Source organism: Martes martes, assembly GCF_963455335.1.
Source record: "Martes martes genome assembly, chromosome: X".
In the NCBI taxonomy this organism is placed as follows: domain Eukaryota; kingdom Metazoa; phylum Chordata; class Mammalia; order Carnivora; family Mustelidae; genus Martes; species Martes martes.
In genome coordinates, this window is record NC_137897.1 from 109,340,957 (window position 1) to 109,364,687 (window position 23,731).

Consider the following 23,731-nt stretch of genomic DNA (forward strand, 5'->3'; position numbering starts at 1 on the left):
GGTAAAAAGGTGGCCCGTTCCCAGGAGGATGTGGCTGTGATAATCATATAAATAATTTCCTTGGTTAAAGGTTTGTGGGTTTTTTAAGTCACACCCAACGTGGGACTCAAACTCATGACCCAAACACCAAGAGCTGCGTGCTCTTCCAACTGAGCCAGCCAGGCGGCCCCCCCACATTCATTTATTCAGTTAATACTTAACCGAATTAAATAGTTAAATCATGATTTCTTCCCAGCGTATCCCTAAATCCACCTTAGAGACTAGAAGGCATTCTAGTCTACAAAAGAAAGCCTGGTTCCCAATAAAGCAACAGAAACCCCATTTACCTAACTCTAAAGTTAAAGTTATGGGGCACCAGTCATCAGAATCCCATTTAAGGACAGTACTTGGGAGTAAGACTTTTTAGTAAAGAAAAAAATCATTACACTTTATAAAACTTACAAAATTTGATTCTGGAACACCTATTCTATTTCCGTAAAGATGATGGATTCCTGAGCCAAATGTTCTTTTCATGAAGGGTTTGAAAACTTTCCATGAAAATAATGCAATTAACCTTTTAGTTTGAGACTATATTCATTGATTAGATTTTTAAAATATTGATGGGCCTGCTTCTCAGAAGTGACAAGGACAGGCCTCATTCTCGATTTCTGTAAAACATGCTCTGCTTGCCAATGAGGAATATTAGAATGCTAAATTTCCTTTCCCATGTTTCTAGTGCCGTTTCCATGTGGAAGAGTTTCCGTCCCACACATTTCTACGACACGCACCCGTGCTGAAACTTTTTTTTCCAATATGGACTATGAAAATTCCACTGAAGCGGAAAAAACTTCCGAGAACCTTACCCAACCGCTCAACGACCTCACTCGAGTTGTTGGTGGGAAAGATGCCAAACCAGGTCAATTCCCTTGGCAGGTACTCTCTATTAATGGTCTGTCAAAACTGGAGCCCAGAGGGCAAGGGACAAGCCAGGCGGGGGCTGAGACGTGGGCATTAGATAGGCCTGTTGGGGTGGGGGAAGCATTTAGGTAAGTTTCAATACCAAGCACTACGAAGAAGCCGTCAGTGGTGGGGAGCTAGTGAGAGAGAAGTCCAAGGACAGCAACCATACAAGGTCAAGGAGAGTCTAACACCAAGGAAAGCAGAGCAGGATTCCAGGCATGCAACTGGGAGGTCTGGAAGTGAGGTCACAGATACTGGGGTTCAGGGCACTACTTCAGCTCATGGGAGAACTGGTGAGAGGAAGTCTCTAGGTCCAGAGAAATTGGATTATTTTGAAAGGATTTTTTTTTTTTTACTTATTTATTTGAGAAAGAGGGAGAGAGAGAGATCATGAGCATGGGGGAAGGGTAGAGGGAGAAGCAGGTTCCCCGCTGAGCAGGGAGCCCGATGTGGGACTGGATCCCAGGACCCTGGGATCATGACCTGAGCTGAAGGTAGATGCTTAAGTGACTGAACCACCCAGGGCCGTTGAAGGGATTTTTAAAAGGAGTCACGTAGGAAGGAGTAAAGCAAGAACTGGGTTACTGGAACTAGGGTCTGAAATAGGGGCTTGGTCCAAGGCTCAAAGTGGGCTAGCATCAGAATCACCTGAAAACTTGTTTGCAATGCAGATTTTCATGGTCGCCCAATGACCTACTGAGGCACAATCTCTGGGGTGGGGGGGATGCATCAACTCGTGTGCTAGTTACCAAGCCCTTTGGGTGATTTTGATGCATATACTACAATGTGGAACCAAAGGAACCAAACGCCAAACAGTAAACTCGTGGTACCCACATTTCTAGCTGCACATCTTCTCCAGGTGTGATCTGCAAACAACCCACATGCGAATCACCTGTGCACATTTCTGAGGCAACAACCAAGAGCTAGATTTGTAGCAAAACTTACCCTTGACCCTACAGCTGAAGTCTGAGCGATTCTATGTGAGAGAAGAAGTGGGCCCCAGAGCCCAGGAGCCAGGCTGGTCCTTATATAAAGTGGTTCCATCCAATCACATAACTGCTAACCACACGTAGCTACTTAAATCTAAACAACTGCCATTAAGTAAAATTAAAAACTCATCTCAGGCACACCTGCCACACTTCAAGTGCACAACAGCCACATATGGCCCGGGGCCATGGTACTGGACAGCATAGGCACAGAACACTGCTATCATTGCAGAAGTTCTATTGGACGGTGCTTGTAATAGGTTAGTCTAACTCAAAACTCCCTAGTATCCATGGTCATATGATTTTGTGGCAATTCAAGATGCTTTGCTCCAAAATATTATCTCTACTGAGGTCTGAATTTTTGCCCTCAGGGACCAGTAGCATCAAGGACTTTTCAGTCATCAAACCAGTAACAATTTAAGCTAGGATCAGGTAAATGTCCCAGGTTTAACACCACTGGAATTCTCTGAAACTATGTATCTATTCAGGATTCTTCAGAATGCTTGACATTTTCCAACATAATGGGTCTTAAGATACTGAACATTTGCCTAGGAGGTAGGGATTGGCACAGACATTGTAAAGAATGGTAGTGAAGGGTGGTAGGCCATCACAACCAAGACTATATTTTCTGTTCTTTTACCTTGGCCTTGCCTTTTTTTTAAAGATTTCATTTATTTGAGAGAGACAGACAGACACACAGAGAGACTGCACGCACAAGTGGGAGGGCAAGGCAGAGGAAGAGGGAGAAGCAGACTTCCTGCTGAGCAGGGAGCCCAATGTGGGACTTGATCCCAGGAGCTGAAGGCAGACAGACGCTTGACGACTGAGCCACCCAGATGCCCCACCTTGGATTTGCTTTTAAGAATATTTGTCGAGGGATGCCTGGGTGGCTCAGCGGGTTAAAGCCTCTGCCTTCGGCTCAGGTCATGATCTCAGGGTCCTGGGATCGAGCCCCGCATCGGGCTCTCTGCTCAGCAGGGAGCCTGCTTCCTCCCTCTCTCTCTGCCTGCCTCTCTGCCTACTTGTGATCTCTGTCTGTCAAATAAATAAATAAAATCTTAGAAAAAAAAAAAAGAAAATCACAGATTTAAAAAAAAAAAAAAAGAATATTTGTCGGAGGGCACCTGTGTGGCTCAGTCTATTAAGCATCTGCCTTCGGTTCAGGTCATGATCCCAAGGTCCTGGGATCAAGTCCCACGTCAGGCTCTCTGTTCAGCAGGGAGTCTGCTTTTCCCTCTGACCTTCTCATGCTCTCTCTAATAAATAAATAAAATCTTTTAAAAAGAGTATTTGCTGGACTTGATCTTACAGCCACCAAAATACATTGTGTGTTCCTTGACACCCCCTCTATCCCTTATCCAGGCATCCTACCAGCACTGCTCCCCTCACCCACCATGACTTCTTCCTTCACTCATCCCCACCTCTGTTCTCCTTCATGACTCTTTGTAAGAATGATCTTCCCCACTGACCTTTCCTTGAACAATCACTACTGGATTCAGCCACTCTAATTACGCTTTCATTCTATTTAACATCCATGTATCTAATTCTATCTAATTTTACTATTTGTGTTCTTGCACATTCTTATTCATTATGTATCCAACTTCCAGGGATAGGTGGTTGGAACAAAAGATCCTACTTTATAATAATTATCTTCCCGGGGTTGTGGGACATAAAGCAGTCCCTAGAGTGGGAAGGATCCGCAAAGCCAGGGGTGTTTTATTACCTAAAAGGTGACTTCTCTTTAAAAAAAGAAACAAAGAAAAGTCCCAGGATTAAAAAAATATCCCAGGATGCTCCCATTGTGGGCTTAGCCTTGTCCCCTTGTCAACCCAGAAATGAAATTGGCAAACATACTCAAATAATAGCTAAAGAGGGGGTATAAAATCTCAATTTAGTCATATAATCTCTCCATTTTCCACCCACCCCCTTTAAGCCAGATGCTTGCCAATGTTTTAACAAATCAAGTCTTTCCGAATAGAAATTTTAGTAACTCTAGCAAGCTATTTTTTTTTCTTTTAAGTAGAAGAAACTGTTAGATGATGGTTGCAGGGGTACTGGTAAGGAAGAAGATATAAAAGATACACATCATTTCAAATCTTTTCATGTCCTCATTGCACACTTACATAGTTAGTATACCTATCAACTCTTTCCCATCATACCTAGCTAAGACCATTTGGAATGTTCAAGACCACTCATGCACATGTTGACTCCCTAGTTCATCCACACGAAGTAGGATTACTGAGTGTATAGGCACAAAGCAGTAACTTTAAGTCTTTTTCAAAGGCGTAGAGCTGAGCTCTTTTTTAGAACACTTGAGAAAGATCTTACCATCGTTCTGCAGTTTCCTTCTCACCCAAGGGCTGTCTCTCCACACCCACCTCCACCCACTGTCTCACAAAAGGTTATTAGTTTTCAAAAACAGGAGATAAACTAACTGTACAAAAGTCACTTTCAAAGACGCAACAGGAGAGGAACCAGAGTCTCTCCTTTGTGGATGGGCCAGCGGCACATCCCCCACTCCTGTGCAAGGTGGAAATGCTTGATTTGATTGACGGCAACACAGTAGCTGTAGCCAAGGCGTCAGGAGAAAGCCAAGCAGCCGCTGGGGTTTTCATGGCCAAAATAGGTCTATGGCTCGGGAACACGAAACAGTTCAGTAATACCACCCAGAAAGGATTCCCAATTCCCACACTTCCTGAAAAGGGTAGGGGGCGGGGGATAAAGCCACTCCGTGGGTGAACAACTCGCACAGAGAAGAACACAGAGAGGTCGCTTTCATCTGGAGTAATGAACAGCGTCAAGCTGGAGAGGTTTCGTGCGCTAAGGGAAAGGTTTTCGTCAGCTGTTGGCAAGAGCTAAGGGGCCACAAGGGAAGGGAGAGGGCGGCTTTTGCTTTGAGGGTTTTATGGGTGAAAGTCAGAGGCAGGCAAGCAGATTCTGGGCCCGGTTAAGAAAAGCCCTCTCCAACCCCGGCGTCGGTGACGGGGGCTGCGCGGCTTTGGGGGAAACCTCGGGTTGAACCCGTGTTTGCTGAACTGTTCACGCGAAGAGCCGGGGACGCCGCGGCCTGGTAAACCCGTGGGGAGTGTCGAGGGCCCTGGTCCACCTGGTGGGACAGTGGGGCAGGCTAGCGGACCTCTGCCACTCCAGCCAGGTTTGGGACCCTAAGAAGTGAGGTTCACCTGGCCCCCAGCTCAAGCGTGGCCGTGGCCGTGGCCGCGTTCGGTCCTTACCTTGACCGAGGGCTTTCCCCTCCGCTGCCAGGCTGGAGGCGAAGCCGCACTGGGTCCGCCCCCTGCCCCGGGGCGTTCCCATAATCCCCTCCGGGTTCCAGCCCGGCCAGGCCCACCCCGGACCCCTATAGGTCAAAGGCACCGGGGATTTGCTCTGGAGAGCTCAGGGAGAGGAGACAGGGACAATGCTGGGACACTTCAGGAGCCGGGAGAGGAAGCTGGAGGGTGAAGCGCACTACACAGGGACAGAAAGGATAGTTTCTAGAGTCACTATCATCCTTAGAGTGGAAAACAAAAACAGGACTCAAATTTCATACTATATAGGGAAGCCATGAAAACCTTTGAACATTAGAGAAAAGGGAAATCAAAACACCTGTACTACGAGGCCACCTTCATCAACAGTTTAAAAGAGAAATTTGAGAAAGCAATACCATGTTTTCGCTTTCTAAAGCTTTAATTTGGTTTTGGTCCCTTACCCTTGACCCCGTCAGCCAATAATTCTGCGCATGCGCAAACTTGCCCCAAGAGCTCCTCCCGCACTTTCTGTTCTGTTTTGGATCTGTCTGGCCTTGAATGTGAAGTACCTGGTCTTTCTGTTTTCTGTTTCATCATGGGCCTCAGCTCTGTATTAGCCATAGTTATTCTACATTTAATAATCTGGAGATTATTTTACCGGATTAAAAAAAATAGAATACAATAGAAGCCAAGTGGTGAATTAAGCTTCCCTTAACCTTTATATTAGGTTGTATCACATACAATTGCCAATGTGCAACTGTTTCAACCAGAAAAAGGTCTTGAGAAGCTGTCTGTCTACTCCGTATTCTGTTCTTGACCTAAAGAATCTTCAAAACCTCTCAGCATTTCCCCCAGTCTCAGCTTTCTTCAGTTTAGGCCTGAAGCGATCCTTAAATGTACCCGAGGCCTTGACCTGCAGGGCTACCTCCACACACCCAACCCTTTCCATCAGATAAGACACACCCCTATGGAAGACAGCACACAGTTACCCTATGTATGAATCGGAACTTTTTCTTTTTGTCCCTTTACATTGGAAAGGGGGTGGACTGGGAGAAAGATTTTATACAAGGTGCCTAAGACTATAGATACATCTTGACCTGGAAAAAGTAACCCCCAAATGATAAAGTTTCAATTAAGAGAAACAAAAACATGACATATGTAATCTCACCTGGCCCCACAAAGCTATTTTGGACAGAACATTTAGATTATTATTCTCTAAGATGGATTGATGAAAGCTATTTCAATGATCAGTGTAGTTAACCATTAAAAACCGAAAATGAAAAAGAAAATGAGCATCCCCTCTGTGCCCAGAAAAATGAAGTCGGACCAATGGCTGGGCGAGTCACACCTGTGGGCATAACAAGCTGTACATTGTGCAGAAATGGTTTTGCTTTTTACATGAGAGAACGAGTATGCAAACAGGAAAAAAGATGTCATTGGAAAGCTGGAGGTAAAGGCCACATTCAAGTTAAAGGTTAGGAAGAGAGTAACAGGGCGACAGCTAGTGCTCTGGGATGGCATTATCAATGAAGAGCATCAGGAGAGCTATGTGAATGTGTACTTTGTAGATGGATGTGGGTGAGTTTGGTGGGCATCTGTGTATGTGTCTGAAAGAGAGAAAACAGGCTCCTATTAGCATAGGACAAACATGAAAAGGGTTGACAGATCAGAACTTGGATGCCTTGCTCAGAACGTATGCTTTCCCGTTTTTCCCTTCATTTTCCAAAGTGATGTCTTACAAGAACTTGTCCTTGGCCAAGCAGACAGCTCATCCCCAAATAGCTCATATTTAGATAGCTGTGATCCTGCAGTAGCCAAGCAAACATTCCAAAATCTAGTCATTTGTAATATCTTTAAATGCAAATATATTTTAGGGCTTTTTCTTGGCAAAGACGTTTGCTAAAATTTCTAATACCAATCAGAGATTGGCAAAAAAACAAAAAACAAAAAACACCACCACCAACAACAACACTCTTCAGGCTCAAAAAAACACAGTCCTATCTCTCAACCATCCACCAGAAAGGAATAGACGCTCTAGGCAGCAAGTCTTCGCCAGGAGTCAAACTAGCTACATCATAGTCTCTGTGCCCAGGGGCCGTGGATATCATTCAGTCTGGCCTAACCAACCCATTAGGCTGAGAGATGTCCACTTACCTCTGTGGAACTTCTCACCACCTCCCTGGGATGGATTCTCGACCTCCCACTCCCTTGTCACCTGGTTCATTGGCCAGGCCTGCCTCCTCCTCCCCATACATGCCCAATGGCCACTGCCACCCTCAGCTCATGGCATGCTGGCATACCCCCCTTGGCCATCATCGTCACCCTCCTCCTGCACCAGCACAGGGAGGGTTGAGGTTGGGTGTACATACTCTGTGCCATTTGGGGATGGGGCATGGCTATATAGCATCTTAGGTGTGTGTCACAGCTCATTTGGTGGGGGCAAGCCTCTTGCCCACCTCCATTGCAGGTGCTGAGCACGTCCCGCCATGGAAGCTGTAATCCCTTGGGACTCACGCCTCCACTGTTGGTTGGTGCCCTGGGCCAGCGAGAAGGGCCGAATGGCTTACCTTCCTCTGCTGCGACATGGGACTGGTAGGAGGGGGACCTGGCCACCAAGGGTATTTGTGCTTGCATGCCAGATCACAGGGGGCAGTTCCTGGGCACCTGTTAGTGTCTGTACTCTCCCAGCAAATAGCCCCGAGGCCTGAGAAAGCATGACATGAAGTAGTAACATTAAAAACACCATGGGGGCACCTGGGTGGCTCAGTCAGTTAAGCAGCTGACTCTTGATCTTAGCTCAGGTCTTGATCTCAGGGTTGTGGGTTCAAGCCCCATGTCAGGCTCCACACTGGACGTAGAGCCGACTTAAAAAAATAAAATAAAATAACCCCTTGGGGTGCCTGGGTGGCTCAGTCGGGTAAGCATCTGCCTTAGGCTCAGGTGGTGATCTCGGGGTCCTGGGATGGAGCCCCATGTCAGGCTCCCCACTTAGCGGGGAGTCTGCTTGTCCCTCCCCCTCCCCCCTCCCTCTCCCCCCTACTCATGTCTTCTCTCTCTCTCTCTCTCTCCTCTCAAATACATAAAATAAAATCTTTTTTAAAAAAATAAATAAATAAAAAAAAAAAAATAAATAAATAAATAAATAAATAATAATAAAAAATAAAAACCCCATGATAGATTGCAAGAGACCACAGAGGAAAGAAAAAAAAAATTGTATTTAAGTATTTTCAATGGCATGTTTTTTCCTGGCTTTTGAACAAGGGGTTCCACATTTTCATTTTTGACTGAGCCCCACAAATTATGTGGCCAGCTCTGTGTAGATGGAGCACTTTTGAAACAAAGGTCATGAAGCCTTGGAAATTCTGAAACAGAATTTCTCAAACTTAATTATGCATAAGGATTTTCTGGAGATCTTCATTTCCTCCAGTCACACCCACCAAATATTCTGATTATTTGCCGGAGGGGGGGCCTCCAAATCTGGATTTTGCAAGCATCCTGATGATTCTACTGCCATTGCCCCACCAACCGCATTTGGAGACACGCTGTGCTCTTAGGAGCATAGACTCTGAAGGCTGGCAGACGAGGCTTTGCATCATAGCTTCACCACTGACCTTAAAGGAGTTAATGTACGTATCTAAACCTTGGTTTGCTCATCTGTAAATGGGCATATTAATATCACTCCACCAAGTGTTGTATTAAATGTACGTAAGACTTAGCACAGTGATTAGTCCATAGTAAGTGATCAATAAATGTTCAAAAAAATTAAGAATGACTGTTAAGTCTGGATGGTGGCGGCTACACAGGTGTTTATTATGTTATTATGTGAGTTTTCCTATATTTTTACATAAAGCATTTATTTATTTACATATACTTGTACAAAAAACAACAGCCAGAAAATGAGAAAGTAAAGTGTGGAAAAGGGGTCAGGGCCACCTGGGTGGCTCAGTCATTAAGCGTCTGCCTTGGTTTGGGGTCATGATCCCAGGGTCCTGGGATCGAGCCCCGCATCGGGCTCCCTGCTCAGCAGGAGGCCTGCTTCTCCCTCTCCCACTCCCCCTGCTTGTGTTCCCTCTCTCGCTGTCTCTCTCTCTCTCTCTCTCTGTCAGAGAAATAAATAAAATCTTAGAAAAGGAAAGAAAAGAAAAAGGGGTCAGAGGCTTGCCGTGAGTCCGCCCCAGAGTTCTCTGGATAGGAGGCTGACGCTTGGCTGTCTAGGATTTAGTAGGTGTTCAGTAAATTGAATTCAAGGCAAAAAGAATCTTCACTAGAATACCCACCAAGGACCTTCCCAGACTCACACTTGAGACCACTGATCACTTTTTTCCCTTAGTTGAGAAACGGATTTATAGCGTGAGACGAGGTGTGCTTTAGAAAAAGGGCATGAGTTGGTAAGAGCTAGTCAGCTCCCGCATAAGGTTTACCGAATGTTCAGTGCGCCCTCTAGTGTCCATACTTCTCAGCTTTCTGCCTGAAGAGGTGGCTCGAGGCCCTTGGGCACACTGGAAGTGAAATTCTCCGAGTTGATCTAGATATTGAGGCGGTAAAAATATCCGCTGTCCACTCTGGTTATATAATCGATGTACGGATGAAAGAATGGACTGGCCTCTTGTCTAATAATGTCCAGGCTCAAACCAGCCCCCGATCGCCTCTGTCCACCTGGCCCAAGCACAGCTAAGGAGATCTTTCAGGATGGAGGCAGTTTACTGGCCGGCCAGGGGGTAGTGGGATAGGGCTAGGGGAAGAGAGAAGGAGTGCATGTGTCCTGCTGTTCCTTACCGCCACGATGGCTGTAAGCACAGCTCTTATGGAGGCCAGGGGTCTCAATTCATAGTCCGTAAAGGGCTTAAAAAGACCCGAGGGAAAGATCAGTACTCTCTCAAATCACCCCGTAGCAAGATATCCTCATGCAGCGACAGAAAACTCAATAGTAACAATGGATCTGGAGGAGTCAATTAAATTTCCGAATTTAGCTGCCGTATTCCCATGAAGCAATCCGTGCCTTCAGAGAATCCGACTCACCTGGAAAAGGCATCCAAGGGCCCCAAATCACCAAAAGAAGCCGTCCCCTCCTAACTTGCCTCCTCTAGAGCTCCCCCTGGCTCTCCCTGCACATCCTCTCCAAGTCAGTTACAGAAATGGCTTTGTTGAGTGCGCTCCAGAAACACTAACTCATCTGCAAAGCTGACACTTTCAGCAACACTCCAGCTCTGCCAGCACCTGGAATCAAACTTTGTGCCCACTCCTGTCAACAGCACCTGTATTTCTTTTGTTCTGGATCGAACACCTTAGGTAGTAAGTTTCACGATTTTGTTTCCACAGGTCCTTTTGAATGGGAAGATCGATGCGTTCTGTGGAGGGTCCATCATCAATGAAAAATGGGTGGTAACTGCAGCCCACTGCATTGAGCCTGGTGATAAAATTACCGTGGTTGCAGGTAAATAAACGAAAAACGGTAGGAATCTGCAGGATCACTAGACCTTCTATATGACGGATGCATCATATTTTCCTAAGGTCTACGAAGTTCTTTGTGAAATAATTTGGGCTAGTGCTAGGGGAGCCATATTTCCAGACCCGAACTTCTTCCATCCTCCAAGGACCCAAAGTTCTTTCGGTGTGCCCAACTTCGCCCCCATCTCACAGGGGTACAATTACGTATGATGTGTGCATTGCATTTCCCCACCAGACTGAGCCTTCCCCCAAAGCTGTGTCGTATCATTCGCCTTTGTACCTCTGGGGCCTGGCACAGCCTTTGAATGACCCAGTGAATATATCATCTGTGCTCACAAAAGGGATCGAAATACTTGAAGTTAGGAGTGTAGGGTAATTCATGCCAAGTAGATTAATTACCCCCTTGAACAATGTAAGATTTATACCAGCATGGGAGAACACACCAGCTCCATGTTGGTCCCCATTGGGTTTTTGGTCTGAAATGTCTGCATGGGCCCTCGTTACATTTTACCAAAATCCTAGCAATGTAAGAATGAGATCGTTGACACCTGGCTGCCGGTTAATTCAGGGATGCCAAAAATCTTGGCCAAGCTGTTTCCTTACGTGTAAGTCGACCTGTGACCGAAGAGAAATTTTTTCCTCGTAGGTGAACATGACACCCAGGTGAGGGAACATACAGAGCAAAGGCGAAACGTGATTCGCACTATTCTTCACCACAGCTACAATGCGACTATAAATAAATACAGCCATGACATCGCCCTTCTGGAACTGGATGAACCCTTAACGCTCAACAGCTATGTGACCCCTATTTGCGTTGCTGACAGGGAATACACGAACATCTTCCTCAAGTTTGGATCCGGCTACGTGAGTGGCTGGGGGAGAGTCTTCAACAGAGGGAGATCGGCTTCGATCCTCCAGTACCTTAAAGTTCCACTTGTCGACCGAGCCACGTGCCTTCGCTCCACGAAGTTCACCATCTATAATAACATGTTCTGTGCTGGCTTCCATGAGGGCGGTAAAGATTCATGCCAGGGAGATAGCGGGGGGCCCCATGTCACCGAAGTGGAAGGCGTCAATTTCTTAACTGGAATCATTAGCTGGGGTGAGGAGTGTGCAATGAAAGGAAAATATGGCATATATACAAAGGTGTCCCGGTATGTTAACTGGATCAAAGAAAAGACAAAGTCCACTTAAAGAAAAATCTATTTCCAAGGTTGCTGTATTCGGGGTTGAAAATGGACAAGGTCCTTTACTAATCGCTTTCCTATCTCTTTAGATTTGACCCTATACATCCTATGAATACTGCTTTTTTCTCTTTCTGGGGAGAAATCTGTCTAGAATTCCTATTTTGCTGGAGTAAGTAGATTAGAAAATGGAATCACTAAAGAAACGTACTGTGATAGGAAATCGTGACCATTCGCACAGGTCCAGCCCTTGACAAAACTGGGAAGTGAAGTTCTTCATCCTGCCCCTCGGGCATGAAGTTTCTCCACCAGAGCAACTCTCTGATTTCCCCTCCTTAGCAGCATTCTATGTTCCAGATCTTTCTTACCTCTCCCACCAAAATCATCAGAATGTTTTTGATCTGTATCTGGGAAATTTGGTCTAGTTCACGACAAGGTCGGCACCACACTCATAAAGGAAGAACACAGGAGGAGCTGACAGGTTGAAACTCACCAGAAAACACCACATCCTTTTCTGTACCCTCATTCCCACTTCCTCTATCTCTTCCATCTCCTAATCCCGAAATCAGTTTCTCTCTCCCTCTCTCTCTCCCTTTTCCTCTCCCCGCCCTTTTCCCTACATGGGATTAAAGGAGGGAAGAGACACATCACACTGTTTTACTGCTGTCCACAGTTACACATGTCTGTCAAACCCACACTTGCTTTCAGTTTGGTTTTTGACTTGCTTTTCGGAGCATCGGGTTGAAGTGAGGCACCCGAAGATCTTGGAGGAAAAGTTCCTCTGAGAGAGTCATGTTATTCAAATACACACATCATGGAAGGAATGACCCATCAAAATAGTTCCCCAAGAGCTTGTCATTGTGTTGTGATGGAGGTAACTGAGAAGGGTGACATCAACACAGTGTCTCTCCAGGAACATACGGGGTTGAGGAGGAAGTTGTCCTGGACCAGACAACATGAGAGTCATGTCTCCTAACCCAGCATATCCCCACAGTGGAGAAGGGTGTGCTGGTGGCTCACTCCCCCTTTTCTGGCTCTCCGGGCAACCGATTATAATTAGGCCTTCCATATTGACTTTTCTATAGGGTTGCTGACCAACCTACACAAGTACTTTGATGTGTTAGAATGGCTTCCATTATGAGTTAATAAACTGATGTTCTGGTTCATAGCGCAGCTTTTTGTGAATTGGGTTGATGTGAATCGGTCGTCCTATATTTCATGATTTGTGAGACTCCTGAAGAAATCACGTTTGGGACCGCTTTGACCCCACTGAGCTGCGGCCATCACCTCACCCCCCAGCCAGGCCTCACTCTTGCTGATTTCTTTCAAGATCTACTAGTGAATCCCTTTTTACTTTAGTCTTTCAAACATAAGTACCAATTAACGTATTTTCAGATTTCTCAAGAAGCGTTTCCTGTCCCATCATTCACAGAGAAGTAGCACAAACACCACATTCAGCAGAACGCTGAGCATAAGTTGCCCAAGGGCAATGCGACACATCAGAGTCTGAAGCTCTACTGTCACCGGCTTTCATCTGAGGCGATGTGTTCTGTGCCCTGGAGAGGGCAGTGTTCTAGATCCGCCTAGGACAGAACTGAGTTTAAACAGCTGTGGCTATGTCCTTGGATAAATCACTCCACATCTGGGGCTCTGATTTCTCCATTTGTACCATGAAGTTTGACAGGAAGTTTGACAGGATGCTCTCAAGGCCCTTGCTGACCCTGTGATTTCCTGCTCTTTCATTCCTTCATTCAACAAATATTCAAGGACTGAATACTGCGGGCCGAACACCAACGTGTACATTAAACTTGAATCCACATTCATGTGTTTTGTGAGTGAACTAAAACACCGTATATAAATTGCTTTGTCCACGCCTGCTACATGACCAAACCAGGAGATGCTCGACAAATGTTAGCTGAATCTGAACCCGTGTTCATCCCAGAGCAGGAATTGGCCTTGTGTTGAGTATCCTGAAAGGAGGCCATAATAAATAACAATAATGAGCGGGATGGAGGTTTCCAGAATAAACGAAAGAAATCAGCTCTGCTATTGTTAGCTACAATCGTCGGCCAGGTTTGAGGAGGGTACTGATTCGTGCTCGAAATCAGTGACTTCGCGTTTGAATGACGGAGGGTCTGTAACCCCAGCACTCCGCAGCTGGTCAAAGGGAGCCATTCTGGCCTGGTTGCCATGGAGACCACCCCTGACAAAGGGAGCGATGGGGGGCGGCTTTACACCTCCTGTGATTGTCTTCCCGGTGGCAAAGAAAGAAGACCCCGGGCCCAGAAAGCTCCGAGCCCCCGTTATCCTCGTTCCCATGAGCTCAAATGCGACGGGCTTCATCACGAGCCGCCTGAGGGCCCGCGACTCGGGAGTCAGGGCCTCGCTAGACTCTACCTGGGGCACGTGCCGTGGCGGTGACTGAGTCATCAGTGCGTTCAGAATCACTGGGGTACTTCAGCTAAGCGGGCGGAGACAAGCCGCTGCACTACTGGAAGTGACAGATGAAAGCAGAGCTCGTGCTCATGCGGTGCAGTCATCCGAACTCGCGGCTTAAGTGGGACTGCTCCGGGTTCTTGGGAAGGTGCGTTGTTCTGTGATGGCGGGAACAGAGTCCTGTCCGACTTGCTCCGTCCAGGGAAAAAGAAAGGCTTTTCTCCCCTGCTCTCCTAACCCATGGCAGACCAGTTCGCAGAGTCGCTTAATTGTATGCTTACAATTTCTCAACAACTCCTGAAGGCTCCCAGTCCCATTTAAACATGTCAGAGCGGCAAGGGCCCATAGAAACCCTCAAAACCGCGGGGCCGCCTTAACAGAGGCGGCGCTGGAGGCCCAGGTTAAGGCCACGGCCAGAGGCCCGCAAGGGCAGAGCCGGGACCGAAGCTCTGGTCTCCCGCTCCGAACCGTGGAAGCACAAAGCGCACTGGGGGACTTCCGCACGGGAGGCCACCCCTTCGGCAAACCTGGGGCCTTCCAGATGTGCCGTCTGACCTCTAGAGCAGGTTTGTCCGTGTCATCTGGCACGCGGGCGTCCCGGCGCCGTCTCCACTCGGTTCCCGGCAGCTGTGCGGGCTGAGACCCATGTGGCACATGGAGACAGCAGCTGCTCCAGAAACCGGGGGCCCCACGGCAGCTGAGCTTCCCACTGTGCCGTGCAGCCATGGGGGGGGCCAGGAAACCGAGGTCAGCGGCTGGCAGGCCCGTCTGAGCAAAGCACTCGGGAAACTGGGGCTCCTTCCGAATTTGAACCTAATGCCATCTAGAAATCTCACGGTTAAGAGCTACAAAAATCAGCACGTTTTGCAAACTCCAGAGGCCGTGGAAGGAATCTCAGGAGGCCAGAGACTGTGGAATCCCCGCCCTTTCAACCTATCCAGACACAGAGACCCCTCAACTCGTTTTCTCTGACTGGACTTACAAGGCCGACCTTCTTTATCCTCTCCTTGAAGTTCTGGCTGACCTGGAGAGTCCCAGAGTTATTTCAACCTCTAGCAGAAAGGAAGAACAGCAGACTCTCTTCTAGATAGACAAAGAAGTACTGGCTTCTGGGACAGGGCCATAGTGCCTTCTCCACACGCTCAGAGAATGACAGCAGTATTTCAAATGCCTGGCCAGATCATTTCGCTCTGGTAGGAGTTTCCCTCTTGGTCCAGAGAAGGATGGAAATAGAAACAGGGATATTCTTGATGCCAAAGACTCCTTTTCAAAAGGTTGCTTCACTGCGATGTTAAATATGTGATCTTAATCTATAAAAATTGCCCAAATTGTAAGTCTCCCAAATGCTGTCACTCTTTTTTTTTAATATTTTATTTATTTATTTGACAGATGGAGATCAGAAGTAGGTTGAGAAGCAGGCAGAGAGAGAGGAGGAAGCAGGCTCCCTGCCGAGCAGAGAGCCCCATGCGGGGCTCGATCCCAGGACCCCGGGATCATGACCTGAGCCGAAGGCAGAGGCTTTAACCCACTGAGCCACCCAGGCGCCCCAATGCTGTCATTCTTAAACTTCTAGGAACCCAATACTCTCTAACTTCTCCAGATCTCTAGCCGTGAAGTGGCTTAAACACCGACCTCATAAAGATAAAGGGATCCCATGATTTACACATTACATGCTTTGGTGAACATCTCTATATAAAAATCTATTTTCCTCTTGGAACATATGACAAAAATAAGCACGCATTTTCATGATATTGAAACTCAGCTCTAAAAGAAGCCAAATTAAGAATGCAACAAGTCTCTGAGAAACTCAGCGCAGGCTTGTTAAATGAATGGACTGCTACATGAATGAAATGGGAGGACAAAGACTACTACGGACCACATCAATGCAAAACGCAGGCATCTAAGGTAGGAGTGAGATGGTCATCCTGAACGCATAAGGGAATATGTTATAAAAAGGGAGACAGACCAATAGAGAGAGACAAAGAGACCTTCTACAATCATTTCCTTCCAAGGATATTGTTAGGTCCGTTATTAAACGAAACAAAACTGAGACAAAGTCAAAGTTATTCAAAGCCTTATCGTATGCCAAGTATCAGAAGTCAGACTGATTGGTCAGGGGAACGAGACTGAAACAAAGTTAAAGTTATGCAAAGCTTTATTCTATGCCAAGCATTAGAAGTCAGACTGATCGGTCAGGGCCGTCTCCGAAGAGAGCGACCACCCCCAGCTTACAGGCTCAAGAATCAACTGACTGACCGGTCAGGGCCGCCTGGGAGGAGAGCGACCTCTCCCCAGCTTACAGACTAACTTTTATAGAGCAAAAGCCTGGCCACACATAGGTGGCCAATGAGATTGTAACATTGCATAGTCATGTTAGGCCACACGCAGGTGGCCAGTTGAATTACAATTTACCCTATAGTAGCTGTTTGAACTAACCTATTACTCTGGTCAGAATTGGCGCTCGGGGGCGCCTGGGTGGCTCAGTGGGTTAAGCCTCTGCCTTCAGCTCAGGTCATGATCTCACAGTGCTGGGATCAAGCCCCGCATCCGGCTCTCTGCTCAGCAGGGAGCCTGCTTCCCCCTCTCTCTGCCTGCTGCTCCCTCTCTCTGACTGCTTCTCTGCCTACTTGTGATCTTTGTCTGTCAAATAAATAAAATCTTTAAAAAAAAAAAAAAGAATTGGCGCTCAAGTTTGGCGCCCAAAAGGCGGGGTTTACATTCTTTGGAGGTTAGGGAGACAATATGTGTGCTTTTTACTGATTGGATGTCTCCACCTGGCCTGACTCGTCCTTGTATTCTGGACTGTTATCAGGAACTGGCTGACCTGGCCTTGTATTCTGGACTCTGTTATTAGGAACTAGTCGACGATATTTTACTGGTTTCCCAGACTTGCTTCTCAGTAAGTTTCTCGGGTGGGGGGGGGGGTCCGTTTAAGTTTTACTGCACAAACAACAAAATGGCTTTTTAACCAAGATGGAGTCACTCTGGCTAAATAGGTCCTTACAGATATAAAAAGGAGTTAACATTGATCTCTAGGAAATCAAAAAAAAAAAAAAAAAAAAAAGATTAGCCTAGAAGACTATGCTTACAGCCCTGGCCTTTTCCTCTCCTGGTAACATTTCTTGCTTTTGTGCTTGTGTTCTCTAGAAGCTGGAATTACCTCTCATCTGTGCTTCGTATCCTCATTTAGGTAGATAACTTGTCGTTGTACCTTGTTTCTATAGAGTCAGTTCTTGACTTTACTTTGGATTTTAAAGTTTTATATCTGAATAAAACCTGTTCTTTGCCACAAGGATTTCATTTCTTCTAATTAAAATATGCCTCCCCTATTTTTCACTGTCCAGACACATCCATATACTGTTTCTAGTCCTAGATGATCACGTTTCAGATCAGAATATCTGCTTCTTTGGTTTAGAAAATGTAAATTTGTGTTATAGATATGCTAAAAGAACAGCTATGTATTACATAAGGGTGGGTTATCATTCAGAAATCTTAGCACACTCTAGTAAGAAATGTTACTGAGTACTTGCTGTGGGCCTAGCACTGTGTATTTCATAAAAATATCAGTAGTGTGCTGGAACTTGTATATTATGCCAACTCACAAACGCCAATTTTGCACATCTCCTTTCAAATCCCAGTACGGTGACGTCATGTCAGTGGCTTGAAATCTACCATGGCAGGGACATTTACACTTTAGATATTGACAAATGCTACAGATATGTTTGTTTTTGTTTTTTGTGAGAGAAAGAGACATGAGTTGGGGATGGGGAGAGAGGGAAAGGGAGAGAGAGAGAATCCCAACCAGGCTCCACACCTAGCACAGAGCCCAATGTGAGACTTGATCTCATGACACTGGCATCATGACCTGACCAGAGCCGAAATGAAGAGGGGGACGTTTAACTGACTGAGCCTCCCTAGTGCCCCAAGATTTTATTTTTCAAGTAATTTCTACACCCAACGTGGGGCTCAAACTCATGACCCCAAGATCAAGAGTCACATGCTATACTGCCTGAGCCAGCCAGACACCCGTTTTTGTTTTTAAAGAGACGCCATTGTTTAACATTTACTAACAAACCAATGGGCACAATCTGATTGTTTCACTAAAAAGCTTTCATTTTTATAGTCCTGTTACTCAATTATTGCTATGAGTGAGCAATAAATAACACTGTAAATTAAAATATAAAAGTTATTTACGGAAGGATCTTGTTCACAAGTTAGAAATACTAAAAAAAAAAAGACCATTAAAGTTGTTCTCAGATAGCAACTGGTAGTTGTTTTATGTTGTAAAATAAAACACTTTTTAAATGCAAATATTTCTCCTACAGAACACATTCATACATTAGGTTGCCAAAGGTTTAGTCTATGGTAGTTTTCTGCTGGTATGTTAGTTCACTGTAATTGGTAAGATATTTACAAAGACCTTGGGAAAGAGTCCTTAACTGCTATTTTCAGCCAGCATGTAAGATTTTTTAAAAATCCCCACAAAGATGAGTGGAATATAAATTTTGTGTAGGGCTTTACCACCTTTAAATCATTGGGTGATAGGACGTTATATTGCACTTTTCCAGTACTGAATTAAAGTGAGCATAGTTTTGTACAATATACAATGTTTTGGACACACAAAAATGTATAGATGACAGTATCATGAACTCCCAAGTATGAACACCATCCATTCCTTCTCTCTCCCACCCCCCACTTTCAGAGGTAGCCACCATCCTTAATTTGATGTTCATCATTAGCTAGCATATACTTTTACTTTAAATTATCCACTAAAAGTACACATTTTGGGGGCACCTGGGTGAATCTGAACCCGTGTTTATCCCAGAGCAGGAACTAAGTCTTGTATTGACTATCCTGAAAGGAGGCCATAATAAATAACAATAATGAGCCGGATCGAGGTTTCCAGAACAAACAAAAGAAATCAGCTCTGCTATTGTTAGCTACAATCATCCGGTTAGGTTTGAGGAGGGTACTGATTTGCGCTCGAAATCATGGTTTCTTCAGTTACCTGTCTGCCTCCGGCTCAGGGCGTGATCCCAAGGTGCTGGGATGGAGCCCCACTTCCCCCCTCTCGCTCCCACTGCCTGTGCTGGTGCTCTGTCAAATAAATAAAATCCTTTTTTAAAAAAGTACACATTTTGCATGTTTTTAAAGATTTTATTTATTGGAGATGGAGAGAAAATGAGAGAGAGCATGAGCAGGGTCCAGGAGAGGGAGAAGTGGGAGATGCAGTCTCCCCACTGAGCGGGGAGCCCAACGTGGGACTTGATGCCGGGACCCCGGGATCATGACATGAGCTGAAAGCTCATGACTGACTGAGCCACCCAGGTGCCCCCACATTTTGCATATTTTAAAACTTGATATGAATGCTCTATCTATCCTACAGTTTCCTATGAGAGTCATTGATGTTGATAGCATAGCTCTAGATTTTCTTTTTTTCTAGATATTTCATTTTAACTCCCACACAGTACTTTGTTGTAAGGATATTCTATAATATTCCATTCTTCTGTTCACGGTCATTCCTGTTGTCTCCAAATTCTTTACAATGCTGCTATGAACATTCTGGCACACATCTCCTCAAGCATGTGTGTGTGCCTGGGGCAGATACCTAGCAAGGGGACTGCTAAGCTATGTGATATTCATTTCAACTTCACTTAGTATTAGAAAATCATTCACTAAAGGGATGTACCAGTTTCTGTTCCCACTAACAATGTATAAGAATTCTTGCTTCATATGCTCCCCAACACTTAGTATTTTTAGAAATACTGGCAGATTTTTGAAGTTTACTACTATTCGCACATAAAATGGCTATTTTGCAGTAAATTCGCATATTTGGAAAGTAGTTAGAAGTGTATAGGTAAGTATAGCCCTGCATGCTCCCCAGGCTCAGGAAACAGATCACTTTAGCTTCTAATGACAGATTCCAAAATGTCCACCGTGGTCGAAGAGTTACACTTCACTTAGTTAATAACATTTTGTCGGTTCTCGGTTGATTGTTGGTTCTCGGTTGATTTCTCACAGATCTTCATGTAAAAGCACGTTCACTATCAAACTGAGAGTGAAACTTACTTGAAGTAATCCTAGGCACATCAAGTTCTTTTCAAGCTTGACATCTTTGACCTTCTCTTCTGCTTCACTGTGGTACCTTACTTTCTTCTCCAACCTGGTTGTACTTGTTTGCTTACTTTGGTAGTAATCAGGCTAGTGAGTCTGTCTCACAAATATGGAGATGAAATGTACCTTCGAAACGGTTTCTATTTTATTTTGGTTGGCTTCAAGGAAAGTTTCATTGAGCTGAAGGAATCCATCTTCATGAAGTTCAAGTTCACTGGCTGTTCTTGGTACATGTTAATAGTCCTATTTGGTGGACGTATGCTGAAAGTCTCTCCTCAGGATGTAATGGGCTAATTCGCACATGTGAAAATGAGGTGATCTACAAGTATGAGGTAGGCCCTCACTAAATGCCAAGGAGAACTTAAGACTTGAACACATCATGGGCTTTAATATAGAAGAGACATTTGGAACTAGAGAGAAAAGCCTGCTGTCATGTCTGATTTTTTTTTGAACAATATAAAGGGTTTAGATTCTCTCTTTAATGCTGGTTTGTTCCTAAGTATTTCACTGTCCTTGGGCAGGCCCCATGACGCCAATTGCAAACCGACCATTCCAAATCAATGTACGGAAATGTACTAAAATGTAACAAAAATAACTTGTTTTTGCCATTACTTGCTTGTGACTTGATTTGTTAAGTACTCTTGAGTCTGCCACCCCCATGGGAAGCAGGTTCCTGTGCTCTAATACCTACTAATAATAAGCATTTTTCTCAGAGAAAGTCAATACTGAGTGACACTGGATTGATTTCTGACTAAGCCCCAAATAAAATCACTAATTTCTCTTTCTTTTTACACTCCCTTACTTACGCTTATAAAAACATACTCATGGAGAAGCTCTCTCTTGAGAGAATACTGTAGCCCAGATGTCAGGGTGGTTTCAGTAACTCTATCGTATGAGATTCATACACAGTTTTGGAAACATCAGCAATAACATTTACTCTTCAGCCAACAGAGGGATAAAAACTGGAATACACATTTTAATCTTCAAGGAGCTCTTGGGAGATGGGTCAACTTCTTAACTAGCTCACTGACGACACTTCCTCGAAAGGACTCACACTAAATTTACAGGCAAAAGAAATAATTTGATTCTTCACTGGGATGCTCACTGAGGCATCTGAGACATTACTCAGTTTTCACCAAATGGGAGATTGAGTCAAACCAACTTGAGAAATGTTTATCCCTTCTCTGTATTAAGCCCGAAGTTCTAGCTCCCTAATGTGCCATGCACCCAACGATGGTTCAGAATACCACCGCAGATATCGAGGCGCTTTCCAAGGTTCCTTGGGCTCCAGTATATGGAAGCAGATTGTTTTTCAGTGTGCAGAAATATCCACTCATAAACGTGGCTAGTGATCTATCCCCCCGAAACCTCATATGCTGCTATCCTACACATCTGGGTGAAGAAACTTTTTGAACAAAACATTTCACTCTGGTTCTAGTCAGGTCTCCCTGTCTTTGTGTGTCTCTCAGAGAATCATGAAGCAAGGCTGAAGGTTAACATCTATTTTTCCCCCCAATTTTCCTAGCGTCATTTACTAAACAGTCTCCAGTTGCCCCACATACAATGCTATATCCAATGACACAGCATATTCCGTGTATGTAAGACTCTGTTTCTGGTTTCTCTCCTCTGTTCTTTTGCATTTGGCTATCATTGAGCTCAATGTCATTGTTTTATTTATGACAGCATTATGACGAACCTGAAGGTAAATATTTAACTCGAAATACTTATTGGTGCCTTTAGGGTGTCACTAATAAATGAGAGGAAAGGAGATGTCAATGTATAATTGATACTAAACTGAAAAAAATGCATGAATAAATTGAAGGTTGAATATTTTTAATGTGGAATTAACACAAGTACATTTACATTGTAAGTACATTTACGATGTAATTAAATTTTGAAGACGTAAAGGGAAATTGCTGCTATGTTTTATAGTAACACACATTTATAGCCCAATAAAATTAATACAGTGTGGTTCCATGTACAAATACATATACGAATGGAGCATTCATTGTACAGTGATTAAGACATTAAAAGACCATAACTGTATGTTTGAATCTATAGAACTCATTTTGTCTTAAAGGATTAAAATCCCTAGTTTAATACCATAAAATTAAAATGTTCTGTGCAGAGGGGCATCATCAATCAACCATTTTATCTCCTAATTCTGTCTTCACACCACAGGATCAGCACACAAAAGAAATGTACTTCGATCTCCTTGTGGTGTTGTTACTGTCGTAGAAGCATTAAGTGAACTATCAAATATACGGGCATTTTCATGAGTGAGTTATAAATCACCCATCATACATTCAGCAAACTGGACATTAGAAGAGTTATAATTTTCAGGTACCTTTGAATAAAGTACAATTGGTTTGTCATACAAACTGCTACATCGAGTGATACCACTGGCATAAACTATGATCTTGACATGACACACAAACCTATTTAAAAGAGAAATTTACATATAATATAGTTGTTGTTTATTGTAAAACCAATAATGAAAAAACATGCACCTAATATGCCAACTTGACAGGAAAACTCACAATCCATGATTCAAAAGGCAGCAATTTCAAACCATTGTCTTCACTGGTCCAGCATATAAAATACTCCAAGCATAAACTCGACACTGCATGCAACAACTGGCCCTGGGCTTTAAAAGAAGTGATCACACTTTTTACATGTTTAAAAGAAAGACACGTACACATGTATCATCAAAGAAAAACGCTAGGAAGAGGCACAACATAACTGAAGGACACCTTTCCCAGAATAGGTCTTTCTACAAAATTCGAAAGCAACTCAAGACACCAGAACGCAGAACTTGTGCAAATATGAATATTTAACTTAAAGCTGGGATAGGTGTATCTAAATTTCGATGCATAAAATGTAAACTTCAACACATCCTAACTGCAGGATTTTTTGGCTTTGGATCTTTCCGGAACCATAAGACAGCTCTGACAACCGTAAATACCAGTCAAAGTGCAAAAGAGGTCCTTCAGAACATATATCCCTTTGGTACATTATAGTCCCCTAGATAGCAGAAGCAAAGAATAAAATAAACTACCAACCAACAAAGGGGTTTAAAATCTCTGGTGATCTTTCTTCTCTCTTTGGATGTTTGTTTTGTTTTGCTAGTGAAAAGTTATGTCAAAAATGACAGGTACAGCTTTTTGCCTGCACATGTTCAAAATGATTGATTTCTGGTTTTGAGATGGGATCTGAATGCATGCCGTGAGAAACCCGCCAGGGAACGCTGCAACACTGCACTTTGCACCCGAGGGGACCACAAGGTGTGAAGATGGTTCTCGCAAGAATGAGACAAACTGTGAATGGCGAAGTCCTCCTCAGTCCTGAGGAATTTCTGTGAATGTCATGGGCAGCA

At 44.5% G+C, this 23,731-nt stretch overlaps 1 protein-coding gene across 1 annotated transcript in view; it reads left to right on the forward strand.

The window, feature by feature from the left end:
- The window catches only part of F9 (coagulation factor IX), a 32,449-nt gene extending 19,471 nt beyond the window's left edge, over positions 1 to 12,978 (forward strand). Inside the window, exons 6-8 of the mRNA XM_080795879.1 lie at positions 716 to 912; positions 10,493 to 10,607; positions 11,268 to 12,978. Of these exons, the coding sequence (XP_080652005.1) occupies positions 716 to 912; positions 10,493 to 10,607; positions 11,268 to 11,815 (860 nt within the window). The 3' untranslated portion in view covers positions 11,816 to 12,978. The remainder of the gene's footprint in view (positions 1 to 715; positions 913 to 10,492; positions 10,608 to 11,267) is intronic.
- The last annotated feature ends 10,753 nt before the right edge of the window (positions 12,979 to 23,731 follow it).